The 26,636-nt window shown below is 37.6% G+C and overlaps 1 protein-coding gene across 1 annotated transcript; it reads right to left on the bottom strand.

Moving 5' to 3' along the window:
* Positions 1–21,709: 21,709 nt before the first annotated feature.
* LOC306848517 (SUMO-conjugating enzyme UBC9-B) lies at positions 21,710–26,558 on the bottom strand. The gene is made up of 7 exons (XM_079383118.1): positions 26,270–26,558; positions 24,053–24,147; positions 23,519–23,602; positions 23,209–23,281; positions 23,003–23,112; positions 22,638–22,717; positions 21,710–22,544 (listed from the first exon to the last, which is right to left on the bottom strand). The coding sequence occupies exons 2-7, from the start codon at positions 24,116–24,118 to the stop codon at positions 22,484–22,486; spliced, it is 474 nt and encodes a 157-aa protein (XP_079239244.1). The 5' UTR covers positions 24,119–24,147; positions 26,270–26,558; the 3' UTR covers positions 21,710–22,483.
* Positions 26,559–26,636: the final 78 nt, after the last annotated feature.

Genomic DNA, 26,636 nt, shown 5'->3' with positions numbered 1-26,636 from the left:
CATGGGAAGTCAATCTAACTTAACGTTTTCTTTTATTGATATTGTTTATTTCTTACTCCTTAACAGTTCATCAGGCTGTTAATGATTTAATCTGTGCCATCATTGGAATATCTGAAGGTTTCTCCATCACTCATCATTAGAACCCATTGGCTCTCGATTCTGACTTGTGCTTGCTCTTATGAAAAGCACCATAGTTCTTAACTGTAGCATTTGTTATAATAAGGCTAGCCTATTAATCATTACCAGGCCAATAATTATTTTTTTATTAATCGATATTGCATTTGTTATGAGAAACAACAGCCTTTAGAAACAATAGCTACAACATGCCACAGTTGTAATATAAATCTATAGGGAAAATCTATTCCCTTAACAGATTATCTATTATAAATTCTACAAGTTAGACACAAGATAATGTTTGACTTTCTCCATAGCATTTTAAAGTGGCAGTTTCTCAATAGAATACGATAGGAATGGCTAGCACAAATCTTCTCTCACTTCTCGAGCGCGCTGGTGAACGTGCACAGAGTATAGTGTGATTTGCGCGCCGCTCGTGCACAATTAAAAGAACTGCTTCAGTCATGTTGTGCTGATAAGCTCCGTTTGGTTCGTATGTGAGGTTAGCGCTTATAAAAGCGCCGAATGGGTTTGCTCACTGAGTGGGTGATTCCATGGGAACATAGAAAGATTTCTATTTCTCTAACAGAAATCATGAGAAAAAAAAGTATGTACACACAACATATATATTATTAAAACAATACTAGGGCTGTCAAAAATTGAAATATTTAATCTTTTAAATACTAATCTTTTTATTGTAATGAATGATACACAAAAGAAAAAACCATATGTACTAAATTTAATAACCAGGGCCTAAAATTAAAACTTGCCAAGTGCCAAATGTGAGTAATAATCAGCGTTGGCATGAAATAGTGTTACTCGCCAGATGGCCAGTAACTTTTTAATTAATTCTAACAACACCTGAAAACATAATTTAGCATGATTATCAAATCGCAGACTGTGTTTTAATTAGATAAATGTGTAATCTGATGTGCTGTGTGTCCTTTAACGATTCACAGTAAATGCTGTTCCACACAAACTCCATCTCTGTGAGTTTGAGTTGCTTGTAACGTTTATTTGAAAATATAAAGTGCCAAAGAGCTTACCAAGTTTGCTGTGAAAATGGTTTATAAATCTGCTATAAGCAAAAGTGTCATTTCAAAAGTTTCCTTGTGGTTTCTTGTCAAAATAAAAGCCCTGTAGTTTAATGTTGGGGGGGGGGGGGGGGGGGGCATAAATTGTAATATTGTATTGTACTGTTATCATGTATAATAATAATGTACCATTTTCAAAAGACTGATCATGTGTTTTAACGGTCATCAGCATCGTAAAAAATTATATTCTCATTTAAAAAAAACATTAATGTACATTTATAACACTAAACTTTGTATTATATTACCTCATCAAATTACAAAAAAAAGAAAAGAAAAAAAAAAAGGTTAACAGTAATGCGAGGGTGTTTTTAACACAGCTTCTATGGGAGTCACTGTGAATTTGACATCACGCTTCTGACTGCTGTTATCAGACTCTCTCTCTTTTTCATCAGTCTCTTTTTTGAAAGTCGTGAAAACACCATTGTCGAGATTTTATTTTGCTGTTTCTTTTGTTGTGGGTTCAGCCTGTTGGGTCATTTTATTGGGTGATTTTTAATATGTTTACCCATGTGCTGTGTTATTTGTTTAACCCAAACTCTGGGTTCAGCTTGTTGGGTCATTTTATTGGGATATTTTAACGCTGGGTTATTTTTTTTCTACCTAACCACTGAGTTGAGCTTGTCTCCGGTGAAACTTCTCAACAATGCAGCTGCTGAGAGCACAGGCTTTTTTTTAAGTCCACAGGAGAGAGCGGTTCTCAGTGCCGCCGATTTGGTGCACTCTTTCGGGGAAATAAAGGTTTGTATACATTTTATGCCATTTATAAAGTCTTTAAATTATATTATTTTACGCAATGCAACATAAGGAGGAGATGTCAGTCAGCTGCGGTCCTTTTGCGCTGGAAACCCCTTTGCCTTGCATAACATAAATGGATTTTATTCTTTCTAATACTGAGTGTAATTTCATTTGATGTTAAAATATGTTCTCTAATTTCAGTACTGTTTGTTTTTGGGCAGGTTTTGGAGTCAGTCACGCCATCTCTCAGCTACGAGTGAAACGCGAGGCCGCGGGCTAAAGTTCGCAGTTCCTCCGCGAACAGCAGCCCTTCACCAGCTCAGATTTCGGCGACACACTGGCACAAGAGTTAGCACTATTTCGGTAAAAAGTGAATACAGAGAACTATGGCTGTTCTTGCTTAATAATAAATGTTCATCTTTTGATTATTGCTGTTGCCAATAGAAATTCTGTGTGTGATTTTTAATTTCCAGCCCATTTTAAGCCAGCAATATAATCATTTTTAAACAATAAATTAAACAACCCAGCATGGTGAGTAAAAACGTTTACCCCAACCAGCTGGGTCAAAATAACCCAGCATGTGTTCTGTACAATATTTACCCAGTTCTGGGTTGCCAAATAACCCAAGTTGGGTTGTTCTTCATTTTTAGCCCAGCATTTATACACGTGTGTGTGTGTGTGTGTGTGTGTGTGTGTGTGTGTGTGTGTGTACGTGTTTAGCTATACTTGTGAGGACCAGATGTAAAAGCCTGAGATTTTTGACTTTGTGAGGACATTTGGCCGGTCCTCACAAGGGAAATAAATTATTAAAAATACTAAATGAAGTTTATCTTAAAATGTAAAAATGCAAAAAGTCTCCTGTGAGGGCTAAGTTTAGGTGTAGGGTAGGTGTAGGGCAATAGCACACACAGTTTGTTCAGTATAAAAACCATTACGCCTATGGAGAGTCCTCTCAAGTATAGCAAAACCAACATGAGTGTGTGTGTGTGTGTGAAAATTAATTGATGAAAAACTTGGAAAAAAATAATTGATCCCCTGCTGATTTTGTGTTTGCCCACTGACAAAGAAATTATATAATTTTAATGGTAGGTTCATTTGAACAGTGAGACAGAATAACAACAAAAAATCCAGAAAAACATATTTCAAAAAGTTATAAATTGATTTGCATTTTAATGAGTCAAATAAGTATTTGATCCCCTATCAATCAGCAAGATTTCTGGATCCCAGGTGTCTAAGACCAAAGAGCTGTCCAAGGATGTCAAGGACAAGATTGTAGACCTACACAAGGCTGGAATGGGCCACAAGACCATCGCCAAGCAGCTTGGTGAGAAGGTGACAACAGTTGGTGCGATTATTTGCAAATGGAAGAGAAACAAATTAACTGTCAATCTCCCTCCATGCTAGAGCTCACCTCGTGGAGTTTCAATGATCATGAGAACGGTGAGGAATCAGCCCAGAACTACACGGGAGGATCTTGTCAATGATCTCAAGGCAGCTGGGACCATAGTCACCAAGAAAACAATTGGTAACACACTACGCCGTGAAGGACTAAAATCCTGCAGTGCCCGCAAGGTCCCCCTGCTCAAGAAAGCACATGTACAGGCCAGTCTGAAGTTTGCCAATGATTCAGAGGAGAACTTGGTGAAAGTGTTGTGGTCAGATGAGACCAAAATCCAGCTCTTTGGCATCAACTCAACTCGCCATGTTTGGTGGAAGAGGAATGCTGTCTATAACCCCAAGAACACCATCCCCACTGTCAAACATGGAGGTGGAAACATTATGCTTTGGGGGTGTTTTTCTGCTAAGGGGACAGGAGAACTGCACCGCATCAAAGGGACGATGGATGGGGCCATGTACCATCAGGGCCAGGACATTGAAGCCGGCCAGGGCATTGAAAATGGGTCATGGATGGGTATTCCAGCATGACAATGACCCAAAATACATGGCCAAGGCAATAAAGGAGTAGCTCAAGAAGAAGCACATTAAAGTCCTGGAGTGGCCTAGCCAGTCTCCAGACCTTAATCCCATAGAAAATGGAGGGAGCTGAAGGTTCGAGTTGCCAAACGTCAGCCTCGAAACCTTAATGACTTGGAGAGAATCTGCAAAGAGGAGTGGGACAAAATCCCTCCTGAGATGTGTGCAAACCTGGTGGCCAACTACAAGAAACGTCTGACCTCTGTGATTCCCAACAAGGGTTTTGCCACCAAGTACTAAGTCATGTCTTGCGAAAGGGTCAAATACTTATTTGACTCATTAAAATGCAAATCATTTTATACAGTAGCTTTTTTTTAAATGCGTTTTTCTGGATTTTTTTGTTGTTATTCCGTCTCTCACTGTTCAAATAAACCTACCATTAAAATTATAGACTGACCATTTCTTTGTCAGTGGGCAAGCGTACAAAATCAGCAGGGGATCAAATAATTTTTTCCCTCACTATATATATATATATATATATATATATATATATATATATATATATATATATATATATATATATATATATATATATATATATATATATATATATATATATATATATATATATATATATATATATATATATATATATATATATATATATATATGTGTGTATATATATATGATCCTCCCAAATTCAGTGCTCTAGAAGTTTGCTGAGAAACCCAGAAATGTGAAAAAGGTCTACAGTTGTTGTCAGTGCCAATATGTATGTGCATGCCAGTAGCCATATCACCCTGCAGCCCAAGACCGGTTACACTCTGAAGCTAAGCAGGGTAGAGGACCTGGATGGGAGCCCTCCTGGGAAAACTAGGTTGCTGTTGGAAGAGGTGTTAGTGAGGCCTGGAGGGGGTGCTCACCTCGTGGTCTGTTTGGGTCCTAACGCCCCAGTATAATGATGGGGACACTATACTGTCAGAAAGCACCATCTTTCGGATGAGACGTTAAACCAAGGTCCTGACTCTATGTGGTCATTAAAAATCCCAAGACACTCACCGTAAAGGCCGGGACACACCAAGCCGATAGTGAGCGACGGTCGGGCTAGTTTGTTTGGTGTGTTCGTCGGCTTACCGTTGGCGAGAGGGAGAACTCTGATTGGATGTTCAGTTTAGGGAACGAGTCAGTGACGAAGAATTAAAGCAAAAGTGATGAAAACAAGCACGTAAATGAAGGCGGTACAGACAGAAGGCTGTTAAAATGATACGTGATCTTTCCCAATCGTTCTAATACGTGAATGTTTTCATAACATCATCAGCTGCTTAAAATGATTAAAGTTATCAACGTTACTGATATTCAAAATGGTAAACAAGTGCTGCTTTCATATATCTGAGTTTATCTCGTATATCTTTGTTTCAGTTTCTCGTTTTGAATGACGAATATATACTAGTGATAGCTGCTGATATAGACAGTCAATTCCTCTCACACTGCGCATGCACAGAACGCACGTTAGTTTGCTGTCGGCTGTAGTCTGTGCGGTGTGTTCGAGCGCAGCTTTGTAGTCCGATGCTGCCGACGCGAGGCGACAACACCATCAGCTTTCGTCGCCGCTAGTTCTTTGAAGTCGGCTTGGTGTGTGTTGTGCCCAATTCTGACCCATGCCAGATTATTACCCCCCTAGAAGTATTGGTAGGTTTAGGGTTAGGTGTGGGGGAGGGGCTAGGATTAAGCGAGGGTTAGGATTGGGCAATCAGATAGTGATTGCCTAATCATCTGATAGATTTCAACGAGAGGGGTAATAATTTGGCAGTCGAAAATGGGCACAACATCGGCCTTAAATAGTAGGGGTGTAACCCCGGTGTCCTGGCTAAATTCCCTCCTCTGGTCCTTGTCAATCATGGCCTCCTACTAATCCCCATCCACTGAAGTGGCTATATCACTCTCTCTTCTCTCCACCTGTAGCTGGTGTGTGGTGTGCACACTGGCACCATTGTACTGTGGCTGCCGTCGCATCATCCAAGTGGATGCTGCATACTGGTGGTGGTTTGAGGAGAGACCCCCCTACATAATTGTAAAGCGCTTTGGGTGTACAGCAATACACAATAAAGCTCTCTATATATGCTTCATTCATTCATTTGTTGTTGTTGTTATTAAAATAAAATTGTCATTATTAAGTACAGTTTTGTAGTATTAGTGATCTTTTCTATTGAATTAGATAATAATTTGATTAGATAATAATAATAACACAAAAATAATAATACATTCAAAAGATTAATAATAATAAAATTTGTAATTAGATGTGTTTCCTTTATTTGTTCTGCCTGTTTTTAATAATAATAATAATAATAATAATAATAATAATAAAGCATAGTAAAATATATTAATGGCTAGTAAATTTTCTCAAGTCACCAACCACTAGCAGGTTTTCAAAATGTTAGTTTTAGGCCCTGGTAATAACTATATATCAATTATATATATATATATATATATATATATATATATTGTCACGTCTATATGTTGAATTTCTGTTTTGACCTAGTTTTTGCCTGTCTAGTTTAGTTCATCGTCATCACCTGTTGTTTATTAATTATCCCATTAGCCCCTGTGTTCTTAAGTCCTGAGTTCTCCCCAGTTCTTTGCCAGATATTGTTTGATGTTACGTGTGTTAAGACTACCCTGAGTTATACTCGTGTGGATTATAATATTAAAATACTTTATTTTTGGATTCCCTTCTCTCTGTGAAGTTTGTTCTACTAGAAACCATAACAGAATAACTGGCCTAAACTGTTTAGAGCGGCGTTTTTCCCCTTTTTCCATGGACCTTCCCCCCGTAAAACTTCCTTGTCTGGAGCAGGGAGAACGCCCGCTGGACGCTCACACCCTGGACTTCATTCAGCTCGTGTGCCTCACTCACTATCCAGACCGCTCGCTCTGTGTTTTTTATTACATTAGCCTGAGCGAGCGGTCAAAGGCACACGTCCCAGCGGGCGGTCCTAAAGAGCATTTCGCCGCCTTTGTGGAGTGGGTGCTGGTACACAATGACTCTATGTTCACCGTCAGCCCTGTGGAGGATGATTTCGCCACCAGTCCCACTCCATAACTGCCAGAGACCAGCCCACCACCAGCGGAAGATGCGACGGAGGTGTCGCACGAGCCCACCACAGACCAAGGAGTTCGGCACGCCGCGATGGAGGAACTTGGACCGAGGACAAGGTTGGAACTTACCATCGCCCCGAAGCCTACTTCCCCGCAATGGTCTGACCAGGTGTGTGAGCCGGCCACACCGCTGAGCACTTAGGGAGTATTAGTGGAGTTTGGGGATATGGAGGATTGCCCTGCCCACACTCCTACCGCTATGAGTGAGTATGAACTGGCCTCTGGTGGATATTATGAGGAACTAAAGGACATTTTTTCAAAGGACCTGATCGACTTTTTTGGAGAGGTGAACCCTAAGTCCCCTGTTCTTCCAAAAACTCCTGTGTCTCTGCTGGTCCTGTCCAGCCCTGAATCTCCTGTGTCTCCGCTGGTCCTGTCCAGCCCTGAATCTCCTGTGTCTCCGCTGGTCCTGTCCAGCCCTGAATCTCCTGTGTGTCCTGAAGTCCCGCCCAGCCTCCCTCTCCCGCCTCCTCACTCAAACAGTCCTTCAGCCCCACCATAGCTGATGTCCTTCAGCCCCTCTGCACCTCCTACTGGTCAGCTGGATATGCCGAGTGTCTTCGGACCATCAGCTCAATCCTACACAGAGGATCATCTGTCTCTGCCTCAGACCTCTGCGCCCCCTGCTCCACCTCGGTCCGTCGACACTTCGGCTCCACCTTGGCTCCTCCCTCCCTCGGCTCCACCAGAAACCATCGGCCATATGGCTTCCCCGGGCTCCCTCGTCCATCCGGCTCCGCCTTGGTCAGTTGTCGACCTGCCTGCACCTACGGCTTTGGCTGGCTCCTCCTTCCCTCCGACTCCGCCTTCATCCTCGGTCCCACCATCTCAGCCTCTGACCTCTGGATTTCCGGTTCCTCCTCGGACGCTCGTCGCTGCGGCTCCTCCTCGGCTCCAGGACCATCGGCTGAGTGTGGACTCATTGGCTCTTCGGCTCCATCTGCAAGGGTTACATCTCCGTCGGTCGTCCCCAGGGTGTCCACAACTGTCAAGGCGTCATTCCCACCTTGGCTCCTCCCGCCTTCGACCCTGGGGCCTTGTCCTGGTTGGTCTCTGACTCAAAACCTGGCTCCTCCTGCTCCTGGCTTCCCATTGGTTCCTCCCATCTTCCAATCTCCCATGGACTCTTATTTTGTTCTGTGTTTGGTTTGCCCTCTCTCCTGCTCCACTCCCTCCTCCGGAGCCCCCGCCCTCCCTCCTCAGTTTGAACTTTTTACGGCGCGAGGATATATATATATATATAGATATATATATATATATATATATATATATATATATATATATATTAGTATATAATATTAATTAATAATCAATATATTCAATAAACTATAATATAATATAGTTTTCAAAAAGCAACAAATTTCAGGTTTGCTGTGGATGAAATGGCACGCACGTACTACTACGGTTGGGGTCCTGAGACAAAAAAAAAAAAGGTTAGGAAGCACTAATACAGGGGAGGAACCAGGGCTCATATCATTACGATCTCAAGGCCGATAAGACCAGTAATCCTAGGCTGTGATAAAGTGTATGGGGTCATCAGGGGATCTATGCCAGTTTATTCCCCACAAGGCCATTCTCAAAGAGCCAATCTGCAGTGTTGATCAACGTTAACATCAGGCATAATACCATAGACATTTTGCAATTGGGATCGATCGGACTCAAAACCCAATCGGTCTCTCTGAAATGAAACTAAATAAGAATAGCTGTTCTGTATAGCTGTTTCAGAATAGTTCTGTGTCCGTCCAAGCTGCATTTGAGATGGTTATGGATGTTTACACTCACCATGTGATGGAACAAATCAGATAGACGTCCAATGACACAGTCTTTTACAATGAACGTGTTGTGTCACTGAATACTGAACAATGACAGCTAGTACAATATTGGCACTGTTCCAAAACCTAGTGATCTGCCTCACTGCCTACATGGGCAACTTCCCTCTAAATCAGCATCCTAACCATCACAACATCTCAAATAATTCTTAAATACTTTCAAAATAAGCCAAACATGCACTGCATGACTGAAAATATCTCCCTGTGGACACTTAAAGAATCAGTTTCTTGTCTCCTGTCATGTTGCTGTGCACACTACACAACTGATCGCTGACTAGGTGCGTCAATTACGAGATCACTCTCCTCCCTGATCCTTGAATACTTTCTGCATGAATTTGTTCACGTACAGACAGGGGAGCTGACTCATGAGAACAGCTCAACAAACAACATGTCATAAGTCATCTCAAAAGTCATCTCACTGGAGAACTTCAGAGGACGGCATGGACTACTAAGGGAATGCAGCAATACATTTTAAGCATAAAAAATGTTTGATGAATTATATCGCAATATTTAATTTAATTAAAACTAAGGGGGCAGTACTTAAAGTTAAATACTACCCAATATTTAATTGAGATATTATATTATATTATATTATATATACATATATATGTATATCTATATTTATCATGCATTTTTATTTATTTCATATTTTTTATCTATTTGTTTATTTTATTAATTTGTTTGATTTTTTCACAGATCATTGCAGTGTATCCCGGAATTGAATTCTCCACAAAGGATACATGCACTGCTGCATTGAAATTCGACTGAAACATGGTATGTTAGAAAGCCGCTTAATTTAGTATGCTTGCTTCTTGAAAAAGAGCAGTTTATCTAGATTTCTTTTCTGGCTAAAAGGATAGTTCACCAAAAAATGTAAATTCTGTTATCATTTACTCACTCTTACATCATTCAAAATGTCTGTGCACAAATGTTAAGCTCCAGACATAACAAAAAATTGAGCTATATACAAGTCTTTTGCAGCTATACAATAGTTTTATGGCTCTCGATCAACTCACTGACGCATTTTCAGTGAATAATGGTTTAAATTTCAGTTTGTTCATCACACAATGCTTTATATGGCTTCAAAAGACTTGAAATACAGCATACAAGAACGGTCAATTCTATGATGGGTTGTTGTTTTTTTTTACCTTATTAGGCATGGCCACTATAAACTATCATCGTAAAGAATAGAGCTATGAAGAAAAGGTGAGTAAATACTGAAAAAAATAATTTTGGGGTGAATTATTACCATCTATTACACATATTTTCCAGTTGTAAGGTTGTGTTGTCCACAATGGAAATTTATCTTGTGCTTCTTATTTCATATGATAGAATGAAACAATAATATTGCCTTGATTTATTTGACATTTACTACGGTTTTAACAAGTCACTGCTCAAATCAACAGCAACTTTCAAGTATTCTTCTCAAATTAGGCAGTATAATTTTACTCTACTAGAGCGGAGCAGCTAATTATTGGGAAACATAAAGAGTACATTATGACGAGCCGTCATGATTTTAGAGAGGATTGAAAATAGGATGGAAATTTGCAAGCCAACAGCTCTAATAAAATACCAGTTACTTTCGAATCAAAGGACTCTTTAACTCCAAGACGGCATCTGATTGCAGCACATTAAAATATATAGTTGCTGCAAAAAAAAAAGTAATACAACTCCACTTTTTTTTCTATAGATGTACTGAGACATTCACAGCAACTCACAAAAAGACAGATGAGAGAATGGAGTGCTGTCTTTCACCTGTGGCAGGAAGCTCTGCTCACACGTCTGCTCAATAAGAACAGCAAAGATTTAAATTGTCAATCAGACACCAAAGGGAAGACTGCAGAGCTTTCACATTCAATTACAGGACAAGCTCTTGCGTGAGCGCTCACTTCTCTATGGCCAATGTAAAAATACAAAGACATTTTTCAGCTAGATATCTCAATCTTGTATACAATATTTTGTAAATTCTTGACAATTTATGAGATATTTATGATGAATACAGAATATAAAAATCCCATACATTTTATCATATCTAAATTCTTTTCCACTCAACTTACAATAAAATTAATGAGCCAATGGTTATGAATAAACTCCACTTCATCTAATTGTCTATTAAGTTGTTTAGCTACTATGTGCCATTTAATTGTTTTTTTTCCCCTCTTTGTACTGAAAAGTTTTTGCACTTCAAACTGTGTTTCAATGAATATACTACACATGATTTATAATTTGTGCTTCTTGAATTGTCAACCTTATCTTGTGTCTATATGTGTTGTTGTCTTGGCAACTAACTCCCTTGTGCACCATCAACATATTACTAGGGTGAAATAAAATATGTAGTTGCATTTAAATGAAGATTTTTATGGCTACCCTAAGTTATACAAACACACGTCTCTCAATTATTCTTGCATTATGTGTACAGTCGGTGGCTAAAATCTGCACTCTTTTAAATTTCAAATTTATTATTTTTAGTATTTTTATTTTTAGTGCATGGAGCAGTTTTATACAATTTAATCCATTACATTTTACACTCTAGACAAATAAATGTGAAATGAAACACTGCATCAGCTAATATACATCAACAAAACTTGATAGGCTATACATCACACCATTTACAATTCTACTTGTGTCTAATGAATGACTGCGTACACAATACAAAAGCAAGATGATGATTCAGTTTCAGGGCAAAATGCTCTTTTTCATTGTCAGACAAATAAATGAATAAATAAATACAAAAACTGCGCCCTCTGAGAGCTACTACCACCTATAACATCTGTTGAGACATAGCTACAGGTGTTGAACTACTGTAAGACATAAACAGAGATCTGAAAGCAGGAAAAATAAAAAGGTAGAAACATTCAATCAAACGCTTAAAAAGCCCAAGAAGCCACTAAAACGCGATTCAAATCCGTAGTAAGCCATTACGCAGACTAGATTACAAAAATAATACGATTTACTGTATTGAAAAAAATCACTATTACGCAGGTGTAAAGCAAGACTAAACAACTTATACATTGACTTGTACTCACAGGTAACAGAATAAAGCTAGTAATGTTTCCTACTTAAGCTTATTAGACTGTAATTCACAATGTTAAACGAAATAACACAATTCAGACAACACAATTCACGTATAAATCCATAGAAATGCATCTCACCTGTGGATTTCTCATTCACTGCTGTGCGATGCGATGCGCCGGCGACTGTTTCTGCGCGTCTCAGACTTTTCTTCGCCCATCGAAATCTACGCAACTGGTTGGTGGTATATCTCTTTAAGACGGGAGATGTCAACTAAGCAATAAACGTTAATTTGTCCTCATCTGATGACAGGAAAACGTTTTAATTTCTCCGAGACGTTTCCGTCTGCTCTTGTGCGCGCCGGTGTGAGCTATATATGGTAAAGGGAAGTGCAAGACTACTTTGAATGCCTCTAGCTGTTGCTGAGGGGCTGTCAGCCGCTTTGCCAAGAAAGAACAGCTGCCGTGTTTTATACTATATTATAGAACAAGAAAATGTTTTAGTTTTATGTGGAGGTTATGTGCTGCAACATAAAATAATAATAATAATAAAGACCTCGTTATGCGAAACAGGTAGGCTATAAACGTCCAGAAAGTGTGAGTATTTGTAGCTACAGCAAGTCATCTGCTTCGTATGGAGAATAATTCTCTATAAGGGTTGCATGAGTATTGCCTGCCAAACAGATGAATATCAGTCTGGACAGCCTACAATTTTATAAATCAGCCCAATAATTGACTCTCTCTTACTGTGGGTTTGTCAGCATTGCATAACTAAGGGAAATTTCACAAAATCTCCAAAAAACCTCTAGGCTATTGTTTTCCGAGCTCACTGAAAGAAAGCCACAGCCAAGACTTGGCATTTATGGAGGTCTCCTCTGTTTTGTTCCAATTAGGCAAACCAGTAGGAGGAGGTGCTCCCCTACAGACAGTAGATCTGAGACATTTATTTTAGTGTGAGTAAAACAGAAGTGTGGACCTGAGCTCCCAAACAGTGCGGTGACTCATGTTGTCACAGACCAAATGTGTGAGAGCCTTGTGTTCATGCACATGTGTGTGAGAATATGAGAAAACATGATGCTTTTAGTGCTCAGGGCCAGAGGGAAAAGAAAAGAAAAAAACAACGGCATCACATTGAGGAGTCTTTGTAGATCGCGATTTGTAGACTTGAAGAACATCACTGAGATGTTCTGTTCCTTATTCTGTTGCGTTTCTAATTTAAATGTGTGCACGTGACAGAGTTCTTTAAAACTGGCCCACTCCCTCATTAATATAGGCTGATCTTATTGAGCTGTGGTTATTGATTACCGGTCTTTCAACGTGGGAAACCAGATTAGATTAGTGTAACACAGCTATTGGATGAGCCAACGTCAATCTCTTAAAACAGATCTGGCAAGTCAATTCAGGAAATTAAAACACAATCTTTGCCAAATGTCATTTGTTCATTTTGTTTAATGTTCCACACAAGAGCTGTGCTAACTCTGAAATAATGGGGGGGGCAATGATAATTAATAACTTTAATAATAAGGAATATTTTTTGCTGGTGTAAAAAATATATATATATATATATATATATATGGATTATAAATGAATAATCTCAGTTAGGGTTTTTAGTATGGGAACCAAACATTGAAAATGTGTCAGGACAAATATCAACACTATGTTATTGTCACAGTTTGGTTTCTGTTTAGTTTCCTGTTTTGCCCATATTTGTTTTTTCCTGTCATTAGTTAATTATCTATCATCCTCATCACCTGTGTTTAATTAATTATCTCGTTTGTTCCTTTGTCCCGATCCCTTTAAAGGTCCTCAGTTCTCCTCATGGGTTGGTCTGTTCTTAAATTAGCTAAATGTCAAGTGTGTGTTGATGCCCTTAAATAAAGATTACTCCTTTTGTTTATTCCTTCGTCGAGCGCCTTTTTTTACTACAACCACCCGACCATAACAGTTATTGAGTTTTTTTTTTTTTTTTGAGTTAAATCAATCTCAAAAATACTTTTGTATATACTTTTTATAGTCTCCTTTCCATATCTCACACACTTTTGAGCCAAAATTTTGTTATATTGCTTATTGATGAACCAAGCAGTAGACCATCTTATTCATCTGGAAGTTTATGCAACTAAAATGTATTTAATTTATTTAAAATTTTCCAGAGTAATATTTATGTAACATTCAAAAATTTGACTCTTTTTGAGCAGTCGTTTATAAAATAAAAAGGAAAGTAAATCCAGTTGATATTGGTAATTCTTAAATTATATTTTTTTATACATTTCATATAATGATGTGTTGAAATTACTCATACTGGTTTTTAGCTCATGTAAAGTTTGAAATTTCAAAAATTCAGTTTTTAATTAGTAGTAACAACATTGAAATACCGCATAACAATGGTAGCTTTTATTTATTTTTTATTGTTATTATTTTGTAGATTTTCTTATTAATGTGAAGTTATTGATCAGATTTGATAGACTTTAGTAATGACTGTTTTATAAGCTGTTGTTCAACTGGGTTCAAACATATTCCCAGAATGGCAAAGTCTTAAGCAAATTTTACATTCATTATGAGGGTTCAAATCATTTTTGGAAAAGCTGCACCACACACACACACACACACACACAATTTCTTTAAAGGTTCTGTAACTGTCTCTTAGTATTTTAATTTAGTTGGGGAAAGGATTAAAAAAACAACAATAAAATACAGTGTATTTCCTGAAGATAACATGGTTCTCAAACTTTTTGCCCCCAAGGCCCCTAAATATTTCAGGGCCCCCACACAAGACTTTTGACCTCAGAAAAACATAAAAGTGATTCAAAACAGCTTGTGACATTGTAGTAAATTCCCATTCACAGCAAATATATGAGAGTGGAGTAACATCTAAAATATGAGGAGGAGAAAGGGGTTCCTCTTGTGGTTCTACAGAGCACCTTTAAAGACAGGTGCTATATAGCACTTAAACTGCGTGGTTTCCCTATGATTATGAGCCAATGAACCACCTTTAGTGCTATTTAGCACCATTTTAGCACCATAACACCCCAAGGACACCACACACTATAGGAGCAAAACAGTTAAATCTAGGATTTTTTCCCCCTCATGTTAGTCGTGACCTAATGGATAGAGAATTGGACTTGTAACCCAAAGGTTGTGGGTTTGAGTCTCAGGTGTGGCAGGGATTGTCAATGGAGGGACTGAATAACCAGCGCTCTCTCCACCTTTTATACCACAACTGAGGTGAGACCCTTGAGCAAAGCCCAAACCCCCAACTGCTTCCTGGGTGCTGCAGCATTGGCTGCCCACTGCTCCGGGTGTGTGTGTGTGTGTGTGTGTGTGTGTTTAAAAATCCTTTAGTGTGTACCCAGCCTTAGCTAATTTAGTAGCATCACTACCTTACTCCCCAACACAGAGCAGCTATAAAGCACAGAAAAACTCAATTTACAGCCAACAGCTCATTCTGTTACAATACATTTGGCTCCAGTGGTGACTAGTTACATCTAATATGTCCAATTTAGTCATTTATAGATGCATTAGCATCGAAACAGACTTTCCACAACAACTAAAACGTTAAAAGTCGTAAAAACCATAATTAAGAGTATGAGGCACTGTTATTGAGCCATAACCCAATGTAATGAGTTCAACTGGACTACAGCACGCAGGTTTCTTTCTTTTTGAGTGCACGCTAAGTGATCGGCTCAGAATGAATTAGATTTGAACAGGATGCTACTGTGTTGTTTTCCTGCAAACACTGAGTGCTTGTAACATGGAGAATCAGGGCCTGCACTTTATAAATAGCCATTCGCCGCAATTGATGGGTCCTTTGAAGCTCTAGAGGTTTCCACTTCCACCAGCCCACTTGTGGTGCGACGTACTGTTTTGTATTCAAATATATCAGTTTGAAAAGATCACATGGAAATATTTATTTCAAGCTTCCCTCATAGACTGCACTCAAAGCTTTCATGGATTGAATCGTCATCGTACAGGCGTCTCCTCCTTTGTATAATCGTAAGCATTCATATATTAGGGCTTATATTATATTCAGTGCTTCCACAAGTGATCGGATGACAGAGCCTCAAAGAACATTACATAATCTAAAGAAAAGCAGCATCTGATAGAAAACTGCTTTCTTATAGAATACCTTAGAGTTTAAAAGGACAAAAAAAAAAAAAAAAAAAGAGCTAAATATTATTTCAATTATTTATTCATTCTTTTTTTTCCACTGAGCTATAGTTACATTTCAAGACATTAAGTTACAACTTGGATATACAAGTTGCAAATATTAAATATAAAGTAAAATCCAAGAAATAAAAATGGCAATGACCTCTTCTAATTCTGCACCAGAAACTGGTTTCCATGCGTTAAGGAAAACTGGAGGAAGCTGAAATAGATTTTGTAAATGTCATATTAAAAAATAAATATGACAGAAACATAACAGCAACAGCAACTTTATATATTGTGATTCTGAGTTTTTACTCACAAAGGTCTTTTTTCTGAGAAAAATTGTCAGTTGTAAGATATTAGGTTAGAAATGCAAAATATAAAGTTGCAACAAGCTTCCTTATGATTGTCTTTCTGTAATATTTATTTTTATTAAGGGGTTTACAAAATCTATTTCAGCCCCCTCCAGCTTTATGAATTGCGAGATGTTAACAGAACTGCGAAATGTGAACTTTTTCTTTGAAAAAGAAAATTGCAAGACTGAGATTTGTGAGTAAACATAATAAACTCAATAGAATAGAATAAACTCAGAAATGTGAGCAAAAGTCAGAATTGCGAGACAGAAAACAAATGCATCAATTTTTATCCCATGGTGAAAACAAGCTTCATATATTCACAAAGGTCTAGAAAAAAAAAAAATTATAATAATATAATAATAGTTACTCTATTATTACTCCCCTCCCACTCTCGGGGAGCTGTCCCTGTGGCGGTAGCCTTTCAAAAGGCACTAATATGTACCGTTTAGATATAATTTGTACAATGTAGGTGCAAATATGTACTAATGCACCTTTTGTGGGTAAATAAGGTAGAAAGTTATACCTTTTGAAAGGGTACTGTTCCACTGTCAACTTTTATACTATTTTATTCTGAGAGTGTACTGCAGGGCTACATAAATGGCTAAAGCAGCTTAATTCTGCTAGATACTAAAAGTGTTCACATACTTTTTCCATTAATTATTTTGGTTGTACAAAGCATTTGTTCATTAAAAATACAGCACTGCCAAATGTTGTGCATGTTGCTAATTGAATAAGTCTGAATTATACCTGGATGCAGCTGAAATCACATTTCATGAGTCATTCATGCAGAAATGTAGTTAATTCGAAAGGCTTCCCCAACGTCAAGTCTAAGGTGATGAATAACAAAGCTCGGCTCAATAAACAGGCAGACACAAAGAATGGAAAGTTATTTCTTGATATTAAAATGACTCATACATTTCATCTAACGCATCAATATGCAGATAATTCAATTCCCACCCTATAAATTGACTTGTCTTGACATTATATAATGTGTGGTAGATCCTTTGGTTGACGACTGTACATATCTGTTGGTTTTTGATCAGAGGAATAGGTTCACAATAACCCTTCTGTCTGTTTCCATGGGCACATCATTAGTGCACTGCCCCGGCTGGATCAGATTTGAAGCACCGACCACATAACATCTTTAAAACAAATAGAGCTTTACTTTAAAGACGATTAGTGGGGTGTTTTGATTTAAACATGCAGTAGGATCTAGCATTGATTTGGAAAGTGAATGCAATAATGCAAAGATATTTCCTGGTCACGGACTGTGACACCTGAACATGTAGGCTACAATTTTCCCATTACATCCGGTGATTACTAAATGGATATTATGTGCGGTGATTCTGGATACAGAGAAAATGTCATTTAGAAATTAAATTGATGTCAGGACTCAGGAGTAAAAGGTCTCTAAATGGCAATCAGCATTTATGAAACGTGACTGAGAAAAATAATCAACGCCACTTTTCCAGAAATGGAGAGAGGCACGAATTGCATCAATGTCGAGGATGTGGGTACAGCACTGTTAATGATTTAATTTGAATTGCAGAACTGTCATTTGCATTGTGTGTTAATCTTATTTAACCAGCTACTCAAAGATGGCAATCAACAAGGTTACTGTAGGAAATCCCTTAAGACACACAAATTACTCTTAAAGGTTCTGGAGACATTTTTGTATTTTACATTATAATCAGTAAAATGCAGATTGATGCATATGCTTTCAAAAGTCTATTGTGCGCCATGAAACTCACAGAAAGCATTAATGTCCAATTAGATCTAAAGTTGTTTTTTCCATGCAAAACAAGCCAGCATAACATAATTCTAGTGCATTGCTATGTCGTTGCTACGTCTACTTACTACCCTAAATCAAAGCGCTTATCTCTAAACTACTATGATATTCAGAAACTTATAGCTCAGGACTTTCAATGTAAATCAATGTCCTTAAAGATCTGCAAGACATGAAATAATAATTCACCCCCCAAAAATGAAACTTTTCTTATAATTTACTCATGTAGAGGTGCTTGTTTCTTCATCACAACAGGTTTGGAAAAATGTAACATATAACTTGTTCACAAATGGACCCTCTGCAGAGAATGGGTGCCGTCTGAATGATCAAGTCCAAACAGCTGATAAAAGCATCACAATAATCCATAAATAAATCCACATGACTGCAGTCCATCAATTAACGTCATATGAAGTGAAAAGTTGCATGTTTGTTATTAACAAATCCATTCTTAAGACGTTTTTAACCTCAAACTGTTGCGAGTCCTTGGTCCATAATATTGATTTCTCCAACAAAGACCTCTACATCTTGGTTGGCCTGAGGGTGAGTAAATTGTTTGCAATTTTAGTGTACAACCCAGTTCTGGAAATGTTGGGATGTTTTTTAAATTTGAATAAAATGAAAACTAAAAGAATTTCAAATCACATGAGCCAATATTTTATTCACAATAGAACATGGATAATGTTTAAACTGATAATTTTTACTATTTTATGCACAAAATGAGCTCATTTCAAATTTGATTCCTGCTACAGGTCTCAAAATAGTTGGGACGGGGGCATGTTTAACATGGTGTAGCATCTCCTCTTCTTTTCAAAACAGTTTGAAGGCATCTGGGCATCGAGGTTATGAGTTTCTGAAGTTTTGGTTTTGGAATTTGGACCCATTTTTGCCTGATATAGGTTTCCAGCTGCTGAAGAGTTTGTAGTAGTCTTTGACGTATTTTTGGTTTAATGATGCACCGAATGTTCTCTATAGGTGAAAGATCTGGACTGCTGGCAGGCCAATTCAGCATCCGGACTCTTCTACTATGAAGCCATGCTGTTGTAATAGCTGCAGTATGTGGTTTTGCATTGTCCTGCTGAAATATACAAGGCCTTTCCTGAAATAGACATTGTCTGGAGGGGAGCATATGTTGCTCTAAAACCTTTATATACCTTTCAGCCTTCATAGTACCTTCCAAAACATGCAAGCTGCTCATACAACTATGCACTTATGCACCCCCATATCATCAGAGATGCTGGCTTTTGAACTGAATGCTGATAACACGCTGGAAGGCCTCCCTTCTCTTTAGCCCGGGGGACACGGTGTCCGTGATTTCCAACAAGAATGTCACATTTGGACTCGTCTGACCATAGAACACTTTTCCACTTTGAAACAGTCCATTTTAAATTAACCTTGGCCCACAGGACACGATGGTGCTTCTGGACCATGTTCACATATGGCTTCCTTTTTCCATGATAGAGCTTTAGTTGGCATCTGCAGATGGCACGGCGGATTGTGATTACCGACAGTGGTTTCTGGAAGTATTCCTGGGCCCATTTAGTAACGTCAATAACAGAATCATGCAGTGTCATCTGAGGGCCCGAAGACCACGGGCATCCAACAAAGGTCTTTGGCCTTGTCCCTTACACACAGCGATTTCACCAGTTTCTCTGAATCTTTTGATGACGTTATGCATCATAGATGATGAGATTTGATATGCCTTTGCAATTTGACATTGAGGAACGTTGTTAAAGTATTCCACAATCTTTTTACGCACTTTCACAGATTGGAGAGACTCTGCCTCTCTAAGACATCCCTTTTATAGCTAATCATGTTACAGACCTGATGTCAATTAACTTAATTAGTTGCTAGATGTTCTCCCAGCTAAATCTTTTCAAATTTTCTTGCTTTTTCAGCCCTTTGTTGCCACCATGCCAACTTCTTTGAGACCTGTAACAGGCATCAAATTTTAAATGAGCTCATTTAGTGGATAACAATTTAAAATTTCTCCATTTAAACATGTATTATGTTCCCTGTGTGCTATTGTGAATAAAATATTGGTTAATGTAATTTGAAAGTCTTTTCGTTTTATTCAAATTTAAAAAACGTCCCAACATTTCTGGAATTTGGGTTGTACTATTGTTTTAGGTATAATTTATTGATAAAATATTTACTACATACCAAGATTGGTAAGGTTTTTGAAAAATCAACAGTAGTAGTTTGCCTTCACAGGTACCACTAATTATAGTGTGGCAGTTTTAGTAAAGCTGGGATTTTTAATTTAATTTTAAGTACATTAAGCCAAAAACTTAAAAGTATCAAAATAAGCTTTCAAAGAGTTAAATAAACCCAGTAATTACCAAGAAGTTACACTCTAGCAATCTCCACCCGCAATTAGCAGAATAACATATTGTCTTGTGTCTCATTCTATTAGAACAGCCTTGACAAGCTCACAGTACCTGCAATTCTCATGAGAATGAGAGCATTAAGAACACCAAGTTAATGTCAGCATGATTAAACATTACCTTTGTGAGGAAAAATACATAATTAGCATGGAAATTCCCATGCTTTAACTTCTCATTTCAATGAGGAGTCTTACCAAATTCAAGGCCAGCCATTGTTACACCTTTAACATTCAATGCTAGGCATTTTTCTCATGGGTGTCTGGCTGTTCGATCCCTCCAAACAGCCCAACAAAACACTGACCTTCGAAGTAGAGGTCCTGGTCTGCAGCTGCAAGGCAATAATAATTTAACATCTTCATATTTAAGCTGATTGATTCTCAAACCAGGTATCACCACAATATAAGTTCACATACATTGCCTCTAATTTATACAAACTGATCTCATTCAGAAAACAAAACCTATACATAAAGCCTAATTATTAATCACCAATATTCCTGTAGTTATGAAATGATGCAAGATCCTCACCACTCAAGGTGGCACTTCACTGTCAGATTGGTTACATTATCACTATCATATTCAAAACATGAGTCATAAAACTTGTAAAGAGATCACAAATCTTAGAACTTTGAAAAAAAACAATTGATATCATCACTAATAATAATTTATATGCATATTACTAACACATTTAATGAAAAGTGTTTAATCATTTAAAAATAATATGATTCCGTTTTCTGGTGTCTACTATTTTTTTAAGTTATAAATTGATAAATTTGTCACCCCCCCCCCCCCCCCCCCCCATTCCTGTCTACTACTTGACATTATAAAATACTTGTTACACAATTATTAAATCAGATTAACACTCATTTCTGCCCATTTTCAAATTTAAACCAAAGATTACGACAAACAACATCTATACAATTACTGCTTTCAATAACAATTTCCAAAGTTGTTATGCATACTGCAGGTCCAGAGGCAAGTTAAGTTCTTCCCAGATGTTTAACTCAAATTCACAAGTTTCTGTGTTCACTTCCCTTCACTATATATAATGGCAGTAAACCAAACCTCATTCCAGTGGCATTCAAACATCAAAAAGTGACCACGATCAAGAACCATGAGAAGACTTACCTTTCAAGATGGTTGAAATCAATCCATTCATGAGAAGAACATACCTGCAGTCACAACTAACTGGCTTTGTATAAACATTTTATTTACTCTATACACTTACATGAACAAAACACCATATGAACACAAAGAGACTGATGCAGCGGTTAACTAACCATTTGATTCAGAGGCCTTTTACGTTAAGTATTTTTCTTCTTTTACAAAACACAGACGGCCGAGGCAGCACAACGCTATCATACTGAATGGTACATGCTTAGTACACTGCCTGCATCAGGAATGGAAATCTCTCTACAGACGCCAACCCAAAGTAAAGAAAGTATAAAAGTATAATTTTACAGCAGTTGAAATACTGACATTAATAGCAAGGTTTAAATTATTAAAACCATGAAAGAGGCTAAGGAGGCCAGTCTGAAAGAAAACCAAGATTAAGCAAAACAAAAGCAGTTTTATGCTCATACTTCATCTGTGGAATATCATTCCTTCAGCATGTGGATGATGTTTGTGCCTTTTTTTGCAAATGTGTAGCACTGTTACCAAGTAACCCCACCCACCAAAAAAAATATCCACAACTCACAATTTTGTGTGAGCATCTCTGTTGTCCAAACGGGCAAAAAACAAAACAAACAAAAATACTATATATATACAAAAGGCCAAAATTTAAAACCCCCAGGAAGAGTTTGTTAGGACGAGCATCAGTGGATTGACAAATGGCACAACATTCTTTAAGCCCAGCAGTAAATTAGTATGAAGGGGATATGATTTGTAAGGGGGGGGGGGGGTAACAGGGGCGAGGAGACCTGGTCAAAACCCATTTCCAATACAGTGCGAAATCTTGTGGTTTACGGCGAGAACTTTTTGGCTTGTGCTCTGACCCTTTTTTCATACTCCACTCTGTTTTGGCTGCAAAAGAAACGCAAACACAAGATTCATAACAGAGGCAATAAGCATTTCAATCTCAACAGGCAAGACTATATTTGAGCTGGAGGTGCATACCAGTAAATTGTGTATGCTTCAGCCTGTGCGGGGTCCTGAATATTTGGTTCATTAAGGAGTTCTTGGATTCCTAGCAAGATCTAGAAACATAAATCAATTGCGGAGCTTTATGAGATAACACTGCCCTCTTCAGGATTGCAAGGAAGATTTGGTTTAAGGAGACTTTAAGATGCACCAATCAATAGAACATTTGCATTTCAGTTTAGAACAAAACCTGAAAATGAAATCCAATGAAAATATAATTCATCCTTAAACATTAATCTTGAACTACTACACTTTGTTATTGGCCGTTCCATTTAAAGACCATTTAACAACACGTCCATCAATTTACAAAGCGGTGCAACCTTTAAGGATCTGACCTTTACCTGCTTGATTGTAATGGCAGGCCTCCAGTCTTTGTCTTCCTCTAATATAGACAAGCATACGGTACCAGACGGATATACATTCGGATGGAATAAAGGGGGCTCAAATTTACCTGTTGAAGTCACATGATAAAAACCAGCCATAATTAGACAATGTGCATACTACAAAGTACATACAAAGGATTAGATCCACTAAACATTTGATTTACACTTTGGTGGAGAGGAAGGGTAGTCGTCCTTGAACAGCATCCGAAGTTTGAACAAGCCTCCCTCCCACGGTGTCTGAAAAACAAAAATAATAAAAAAGAAAAAAAAAAGTTAGCATTACCTTCATAGTAATAAACAAGATCCGAAACACTTTTGTTCCCCAAATCACAGCAATGCATAACAGAGTTCACAGAACACAGACACATTTGAGATGAAAGCAAATACTAGTTGTAAATAGTAATGGGTCTTAAAAACTTGGATGCAATGTTTGTGTTCTATGAATACCACATTAATATTCAAGTTGACACTTACCCCTTTTTTTCCAGGGATTGCACACTCCCAATTCATCAGGTTCATAGTTCCATCAGGGTTTTTTGTTGGTACGGCTACAAAACCCTGAGAGAAATAATAAAAAAAAAAAAATTTTTTTAAAAATCCTGTGGGTGGCTGCAAAGGTTTCAAAATGTCAGACTCTAGAAACTCTTTAATCTGTGGTCTCATTTGTGTGAGCAAATACACCCCAACAGTTTCAATAGTGACTTCTCAACAGAATAAATTAAAATGGTGACATCTTAAAATAGTTTCTCCTCCACAGATGGAACATACTCCCCTTCATTAACCCCTTCAGTGCTTTTCATCCGAAGGATAATACGAAAACTCTAAATAATTTCATAATTTTCAAAAACAAAAATAAAAATAAATAAAAAGTTGATTGGAAACTGACACATATTCGATAAACCTGTTGCATCTCAAACACTTCAGTTAAACAAACCTCTATCGCTCTCCCCCTTTCTGAATTTCTGTATAACAACTGCACATCTATGATCGGAAATGTTGCATACTTACAAAAGGATGGTCTTTCCGCCAAGCCTTCCGTTCTTGTGCGAGACGACTTAATGCTATACCAGACATGACTTGTGACCAACAAAATGATTGAAAATCTGGAAAACATGGACAATGTTTTTCTCTTAAATAAGATGCATGTGTCTGCTAGGCACAGTCAGTGAGCAATTTCAAAAACTGCATTGTCAATATTCAACTTCATATTAAGCCTTTATAAGTTATTACAAGACCGAATATCGGGGGGCTCCAAATAATATTCATCAGAATTTTATTGCATTCTGGCCTTTAATAAAAAAAGAACAAAAAAATTAAAGTGTTCATCCAACTGGTTGAGACTACCATAAGAGGTAAACCTTAAAACCACATTGGGTTCACACCAATGAAGTGTCACCATAGTGTCGCAGATATATAGAGCTTTTTAGTTTCCATTTTATAAGAACACGCAGTAGTGAAATTGTAGCAATAGTGATATGAAACGCACTCCTGTTTAGTGCAGAATGATTGTACACTTCACAATCTCCATTAGTAGATGATCTGACTAAACCATACAATTAAATCTCTCAACATAAGGTTGCTGGCTACAGATTCTTATGTACAGTATGTGCAAACTTTAATTTTACCAGTAGTTATTAATAGGTTGTAATACACTCACATAACAACCATTTAATATATGTTTCCCTATTAAATACAACTCTAAAAGCATGTCCTCTGGGGTTGCTAAAAGGAGGAATAGTACAGCTCTCCCTTCAATGCAATGACATGAAAAATAGCCAAACAGCAAAAAGGTTTCCTGATTAATAACCTTGAAGGTTTGATACTCATCATCAGGAGTCAAAAAAAAAATAATCAGAGCTGGGCATGATTCACATCTTTCCACTTTCAACGACAACCAAACTCCTGCAAGAAAATAGTTTAAAGGTGAAGTGGAAAAGGAAGAGAAATGCATGTGCATAATTCCATGTTCTCAAACTACACATCTGAAAAATATATAAAATAATCCGACCCAATAAAATGCCATTTTTAAGATTATCTTCAGAGGCTGTTAATGTTATTAAAACCAAAATTAAACGCAATTTTTTTTTCAGTATTGTGACTTACAGTACAATGGATTATCTAAACGGTAATATGTAGGACAGGACTTGGTTCTATCCATTGGTTGTTGATTAAGATAGAAATGTGGGCACTGCACTCAAATGAATGCAAGTCAAGAACCAGAAGATCAAGGCCCAGAACATATGCACATGCAAAAAATAAAAAAGGAACATTATTTTCTGCCATGACACTATCCATTAACTAATTAATTTTACTGATAATCTGTTAACCCTAAAACACAACAATTTAAAATCAGGGAAAAAAAAAAAAAAAAAAAGAAAAAAAGTTACAGGTCAATCGCCTGTAATAGTAACTCAGTACATTGTTCACTATTTTTACGGTGTAAAAATGCATTTAGATGAGGTGAATTTATTTCATGCTGACTTGATAATTACAAGTATAATGTTCATTATTATCAGTTGCAGAAAATGAAAATATATTGAAGGTGCACAGTAAAAATCTCTCGGGAGAGAACAATATATAAATGGAGAAGCGAAAATGCTAAAAATATGCACTGTTCTCATAACAAAACCGTTTCATCCAACTAAACAAAGTGTGACTGTACGAGAAGAGGGGGGGGGGGGGGGGTTACTTAGTAAGAGGAAGTGATAACCGTTATCAGTTAGCGGACACTTAAGATCTATAATAAATAAAAATGTAAAAAAAAATAAATAAATCTATGAATCAATGGAAAAGTGTGAAGGCTTAAGCATGTAAATAACATTCAGGGCTTCTATACTTGGCACAAATCAAAGCGGTTTACTATAAAGAACATTTGGTCAAAAAAAAAAAAAATTTGGACAAAAAAAAATAAATAAATAGCATTTTCAGCGCGATGCCGCACACCAGCATCCCTCACTGCGCACTTTAGCCGCTTGGATGAGCCAATTCACGCTTTGTTGTGATAAACTGCTGGCGTAAAAACTGCATGGCCAGAATTGTTTACTCTCCATGCATGCATGCATTTACTTTATTATAATCCATGCGCGCTGTAGTTTGTCGCGTTGCGTGCGGTATGAATAAACTGTTAGCCTAGCATAGCTGGCTAGCTAACAAGAGCCGCAGACAAAAACACCGCAAACTACAGTAAACGCTCAGAAATTAACTCTGCTTTTACTTCACACATACCTTTCCAGTGAAGACGAGTACTGTACTCTAGACCAAGCACAGTTTAATTGGGAATTCAAGGCAAACTCAAAGCAAAAATCTATCGAAGTTTCCCTCCTGGAAAAAAGAAAACAGACACTTAGCCAAGATAATTAGGACCCGTGAGCACACACGCAGATGCCTGTGTGAAACTTTCAACGACGTCCAAATGTCTTGAGTCAAACTGAATAGATTGTTTCCTTTAATTACAAGAGAATGAGTTGCAAGCTATTATCTATAAACACAAGCTGATGAATATCACCTGAACGTCCAATTCAAAGCAAACGAAGAACAAATAATTGATAATTGATTAATAAAACAATTAAACTGATTAAAACATAATCATCAA

This window comes from Barbus barbus, assembly GCF_936440315.1.
Source record: "Barbus barbus genome assembly, chromosome: 3".
Taxonomy (NCBI): domain Eukaryota; kingdom Metazoa; phylum Chordata; class Actinopteri; order Cypriniformes; family Cyprinidae; genus Barbus; species Barbus barbus.
The sequence above is the reverse complement of the archived record's forward strand: the minus strand, read 5'-3'. Positions and strand labels throughout refer to the sequence as shown.